This window comes from Idiotropiscis lumnitzeri, chromosome 3 (assembly GCF_059441095.1).
Source record: "Idiotropiscis lumnitzeri isolate Australia: NSW breed Sydney's pygmy pipehorse chromosome 3, RoL_Ilum_1.0, whole genome shotgun sequence".
Classification (NCBI taxonomy): Eukaryota; Metazoa; Chordata; class Actinopteri; order Syngnathiformes; family Syngnathidae; genus Idiotropiscis; species Idiotropiscis lumnitzeri.
Window position 1 is genome coordinate 9,179,288 of NC_142393.1, and position 6,374 is coordinate 9,185,661.

General features: G+C 41.5%; 1 protein-coding gene across 1 annotated transcript; it reads right to left on the reverse strand.

The window, feature by feature from the left end:
- Positions 1-4,502, reverse strand: tnnc1a (troponin C type 1a (slow)). Its single transcript, XM_088291362.1, has 6 exons — positions 4,283-4,502; positions 3,230-3,260; positions 2,958-3,104; positions 1,569-1,683; positions 623-759; positions 1-532 (listed from the first exon to the last, which is right to left on the reverse strand). The coding sequence occupies exons 1-6, from the start codon at positions 4,304-4,306 to the stop codon at positions 501-503; spliced, it is 486 nt and encodes a 161-aa protein (XP_088147488.1). The 5' UTR covers positions 4,307-4,502; the 3' UTR covers positions 1-500.
- Between the last annotated feature and the right edge of the window lie 1,872 nt (positions 4,503-6,374).

Below are 6,374 nucleotides of genomic sequence, written 5' to 3' on the forward strand. Positions count from 1 at the left end.
TCTGACAAATGCCTCTTGTTTATTTCTTGACCGTACTTTCCAAGCACATAGTCAAACGTGTGCTTTCCAAGGCTATGAGAGGGAAACAAAAAGTCCTGAGGGTGTCTCAAACATACAAAAATGTTTGTCATGTGCATCACGAAATACGCCGAACCTGGTCTTAAAGTCACTGTGTGAACTCAGAGAAGGATTCTGCTTTCTGCACACAGCTATACAACATCAACCGCTCAGTGAAAATACCTGTAAACTGAATTTCAGACATTAGAAAAAAAATGATGGCAAATGGAAGACGTCATTTACACAAATCCAGTACACATGGGCACAAAATCAAGTTACAAATTGTATTTACAACAATGCAAGAGGAGATGGTAGGAAAAATAGGACAAAAACAGTCAGATGAAGAAAATCTTGCAAAGTCGTTCCAAAGCTCCATCCCGAGTCAGCTTCCAGTTTTCCAGATGTGACAGAGGAATACAAAAATAATGTTCTCGTGTCAACGATTACTCCACTCCTTTCATGAACTCTAAGAACTCTGCAAAATCAACAGGCCGCATTAACAAACAGCGACGCCAAATAAGAATAATTCATCTCAGCAGCCTGTAAGTGACTTCAAACGCCTCACCGTCATAGTCAATTTTGCCATCGTTGTTCTTGTCCCCGTCTTTCATCAGTTCCTCTATGTCGTCCTCAGTGATTGCTTCGCCTGTTGACTCCAGCATCATTTTTAACTCGTCCAGGTCAATGTAACCATCAGCGTTTCTGTGTAATCACACATGAAAAACCGTGTAAATAGCCATGTTCATATTTTTGGAACAGCAGCGGTGATTTTGTTTATTGTATTTTATTTTTTCATTTGAATTTTGCATTGAAAAGTTCTACTTCCGGTTTAAGCTTTGCGCTTTTATTTTGAATGCAGACTTCCTGTTTAGTACGGTTCACGCTTAAGGTTAACGAAGGGTACGGCCAAAAGTTTCATATTAAGCCTGAGAAAAACTTACATTTATTTTTCTAGCACCCCTCCGAAGAGGCAAAAGGTGTGTAAACGATGTATAGAAGTATTTTGTGTTTGTAAATATTAAGTGTTGAATGTGAAATATGTCAGCTAGTTTGCGTGTGTTTTGAAATGTGTTTCTGCTCTTACGGTGATTAGGTTTGAAGGTTACACGGTTATGGATAAATGTTGCTAAAAAAAATAAACCACAAAATCATCAGTAAAGTCTCATCCTTGGTTCGGAGGGCATGCTCCGAACCGCATGAACGCGTGTATGGCGTGACTCTGAGCAAGTGTGTCTTGTGTGACCTCCTAATTCTTCTCATCTTGCATTTAATTGTTTGCGACGCTTCAGAAAGTGGGAGAAAAATACTCACTGGAGGTGTCTGGCTCAGACAGTGAGGCTGCTCGAATGTTGTCGGCTGCCAAAATGTATTATGGAGTAACGGCTGGGCTTTGCAGCGCTTTAGTCAGCGCACGTAGCATAGCAACTTGATTACCAGTCTCGTCGGGCTCGTCTTATTTTAATAAAAGCTTTGTTGCTATCAACATTACAAATAGAGAAAATGCAACGCACTTGTCAAACATGCGAAACAACTCCGCCAGTTCCTCCTCTGACTTCCCTTTGCTGTCGTCCTTCATGCATCGCACCATCATGACCAGGAACTCGTCAAAGTCCACCGTGCCACTCCCTGCACACAGACACAATTGACGAAATATTTGCCACGTATTCAGCTTCTACTTCAGATTGAAGTATAGTGTGCTGGAACAGCTAAGAAAAAATATATATATATTACACAGATTCTAAAAATAAACGTGTGATATTGATGTATTTGAATTCCCTGCAATTAGCTGGTGACTCAAAGTGAGCTGAGATAAGCTAAAACTCACGTTTAAAAAAATGAATGGATGGATGATGAATGTGAATGAATACCAGTGTGGGTATGAAGTATCGTTTTTCGTTTTGAGATTGTGTTTGGCAAAATTTCTTACACTGGAAAAAAATGGCGTGTTTAATTTACTCAATTTTAAAATTAAACATCAAGTGGATGTGCAAAATCAAATAATCTGGATGCAAATGCATTTTTTAAGTAGACTAACATCAACTTAAAAATGTGTCTATCATCGGATGATTCTATTCTGTGCAGCCACTTGACAAAATAAAAATTTTCAGTGTAGCCAATGCTTCTCTAAAGCTATATTCCCCCCCCCCTAAAAATCGTTGGCATCGGGCGGAATCCTTTTACCGCTAAAATGATCACTTTCGGGAGTCCCCCAAAATGACGAAATGTTTGTTTAATGATTATAAATGCCATTTTCAACACTTACGATTGGTCAGTAATCTGTAAAAATAACACCCACAGGTGTGGACTGACCATTAGTATAGATTTGTGAAAACATTAAGTCCACCCAATCGTGACCAACGATGCTGAATTAGTATGAAATTGGAATTTTAAAAAGTCAAGTCCAACAGAAAATAACAGAAAGCACTGTAGTTTCTCGGGGATTGTATAGTGTAGCTCAGGGGTGGGCAAACTTTTAGATTGGTGGGCGACAATGGGTTCTAAAATTTGTCAGAGGGGCTGGACCAGGAGCAGATGGGTGGAGTATTTTGGTCACCTCACCTCATCAGAAAAAAAAAAATCCATTTAATTTTAAATTAAAACGAACAAAAATATTACAACTAAATATCTGTCTTTGACACAGCACAATATTTAGAAAAAAAAACATTAAGAAGATTTTCTCATTTGATTTTTTTCAAAGTCGGCGGGCCGGATTAAAACGTTTGATGGGCCACATGTGGCCCCCGGGCCGTAGTTTGCCCACACCTGGTGTAGATCTTCCTTACCCAGTCTCCCTAGCGCTTATTTTTCCCGGTGTCAAGACTTTCTTCACCTTTCCAAGAAGTAGGACCCCCCACAATTTTCTTTTCATTAGCAAAAAAAAAGACCACTGTCTGATTTACCGTCTTCATCCACCTCATCAATCATCTCCTGCAGCTCCTCCGGCGTTGGGTTTTGGCCCAGCATCCTCATCACCTTCCCGAGCTCCTTGGTGCTAATGCAGCCGTCTTCTGCATCTTGGACAAAAATGTCAAACGCAGCCTTGAACTCTGTAAGGCACACATTAGCAACATGTGACATATGCCTAAGCGAAACAATTATTGAATAAAAACAGGAAAGTATTTGCTTGATTTTATATGAAATGAAATTGAAGGTTTATGCTCCAGTCACTTGCCATTTTTCTGTTCGTCTGTCAGCTGCTCAACCTGCAAACAGCACAAAAGAGCAAATATTTTGGCAACAAGCTCTTATTTGTGTCTATCGCTGTGCCATTGTACAACACACCAACAAGCAATGTTTCATATCATCCCATGTCGAATTCTACTTTTTAATCACTTTTCTCCCAACAAAAGGTGATATTTTTTGCGACACGCTGGGCTTACCCCTGACTAAACAGCCAATCTTTATATCAAGTGTGCGCCAGTAAGGCGAGGGGTTAAAAATAGGCAGAAGGATCAGGAACTGTAGATAAAGGACAGAATACACAATGTTTTAAATGAGCATAGCTTGTGGCTCTGGCGCAACAATAGAACCGTAATCCTGGAAAAGCTACCACGAATGAGAGAAGGAGACAGCTGCTTATGTAAGAGTTACTCTGTCTGTCTATCTGTCCGTCCACTATAAATTAAACGCACCCCCTTCCCACAAGGGGTGATCTATGAACAACAATCAACCCGTGCAATCCTTTGTAATAAACATTCCTGTGGCGGTTTCAGCTGCACTGCTCCCATAAGATGTCCGAGGACAAGGAAGCCAGCTGTTGGTCCCAATGCAGAGGCGGATAGACAACCTCACAGTTCGCGGGCTCACAGATAATGCTGGAATTCAGCCCTGTGCTGATGGGGGTGGGGGTTTGGTGGGATTGGGTTATCTAAACCTCAAGCCCCTCTCTGGCACCAGAGGACCACGAGCAACCGGCCCAAATTAGCACTTGCAAAGTTGGACTGATCCATTTGGAGTCGTGAATGAAGTTGGCAGAAATCTCCTGAGGGGTTCCTATCAGGACTGACGGGGGCGAAATGGGCCAACATGTCGAGGTCGTATCGAGGCTCCCCTTGGCACCAGCTGCTGATGGAGACCTCTCAAGTCAAAAACATCATATATGGACATACAATAAACAGAAGATGAATCTCTTCGAGGGTTGCAGCCATGATGTAAATGTTGACCGAAACATGAAACAGTAAATAATCATCCAAGCAAACGAGTGCATAATTGTATGAGGACGTACCGCTGCTTTGTAGATGTCATTCATGTTGGAGGCTGATCTGCTGCCTGTCTTGGCGGTGTCCTGCAGCCACGGAGGAAGTGGGTAGTGTCCAGCTCAGGGCAGGACGCTGGCCTCATCCTGGCAAGGTTTTATACCCGCAGCCGGCCGTTGTCTGGTCCCTCCCCGGCCTCCCCTCGGTGTGCGCCCACAAATGTGTGTCTGCGTCTGTGTGTCATGCGGCCAATCCGTCACAATCACTGGGCTCAGATAAAAATGCAGCAACTCTTAGGGGGCATACTTGGGAATGGAATGAAGGGATGAGGGTGGGGGGGGGGAGTGTGGTGGGGCTTAATCTTTTGGGAGGGGGCTAAAGAGACACTCAACATTCCGGTAGAACTGGACGAGAGACACAGAAAGCTCTGGGGAGCGGCGGTGGTGGAGGTGAGAGGGAAGAAGCCGGGAGGCGAAGCAAAGCAGAACACAAAGGTCCGAAGAGAGATTAGGAGACGTGGTAGCACTGTCAGAGGCAGGTGCGCTCGGCGTTACTGTGTGTATTCTCAAGAGAGAAAAATGATACTCTGAAAGTTCTAAGACAAGAAGCCAAGGCCATGTGCTTAGTGGTCAGACATTTGACATTACAATCTACAAGACTGACCTTGTCATTCGTTCTCAGAAAATAGTAGTAGAGGTCAGCTTGTAGTTTCTTATAAACGTAGATTGCACGCTTTGATTTTGCGAGTCTATTGCAATGTCAAAGACTGTATGTGCGCCGCTCAATTCAATTGAGCGGAGAGACTTTCATTGACCAGGTAGTAAGTCGGCTGGTTTCACTCCCACAACGGCGCAAGCGCCCCTTTCTACCTGCGTCCGTTGACAAAAATACTCCACAAATGTGCTCAAATAGACTGCTAGACTTGAGCCGAGCACAAAAATAGGGTCCGTTTGTGTTTAACTAACAAAACACAGTCGTGTGAAACATGTTCACAGTATTTCATTTTTTTTAAATGTAAAAAAAATAATTACAAAAAAATGAATAGCAATTGAATAGCTGAACACTCAATCCTACGCACTATTGTCCAAAATACTGAAGGACAATTTAAATATGTGACATGAAGGCTTTTTAATTGTAGCGAACATATTAAATCTACATAAATTGAGACAAAAAAATGCTGCTTTAATTTTTCTTGCGACTAGTAAGGTGTAAGCGGCCTCTTCCACAGCCAGTTGTGATGGGCTCCACTTGGCCACTTTTGAAACGAAATCAATGCAAGGATGAATAGACACAAAATGGCAGGCATGGTTAAAGACAAACTAGTAATTCATGCAAATGATTCATTTGATTTCTCCTCATGCAGCTGTGAAAATGCATCCAAGCATTAAAACTCAGAATATTTTTCCTGCAGACGTATGGTTGTTTGTGTGGATAATCCACCGGCAGCTTTTCACTGGAACCTGACAGAATTTGACACCGCTGATGTGGATTAACCGGAAGCAAGCAAGACATGGTATCTGCAAAGGGGCCTGGTATATATTTTTGACTTCATTTTACGCAATGACACAGATGGACACATTTGACTGAAACTGCGTTTTAAAACCTATTGTTACCAACACAATGCGGACACACACTTTAAGATCGATCTATGAAATGTATGACATAGACTGATACAAATGACACATTTGTATTCAGAAGTGTTGAAATAAAAACAATCTTTTTTGAGGGTGCATATTCCCATCACAATTAATCAATAATTTAATGAAATTTACACTTTGAGCAGTGATACATTACAGTAGTTATCCCCAACCGTCAAGAGAAACCAGTGAGAGCGCCAAGGGTACATCATTGATTAGTTTTAAATTTAATTAAACAAATAATATATTTTTTGTTTTGGCATTTGTTAATATATGCCAGCAACGTAGTAAAAGGCAGAACAAATAGATACCCTTCCATTAAATTGCAGAAGGTGACACGTTTTGTGAGATTTTTTTGTCTGGTGTGGTGCCGGGATATTTTTCAAAATAAGTGCCTCGTTTAAAATAAAATAAATAAATATTAATTTTAAAAAAAATAAAGAAAAGATGGAAATTACAGCGCTTTCGTCGTTGTGCATACAAA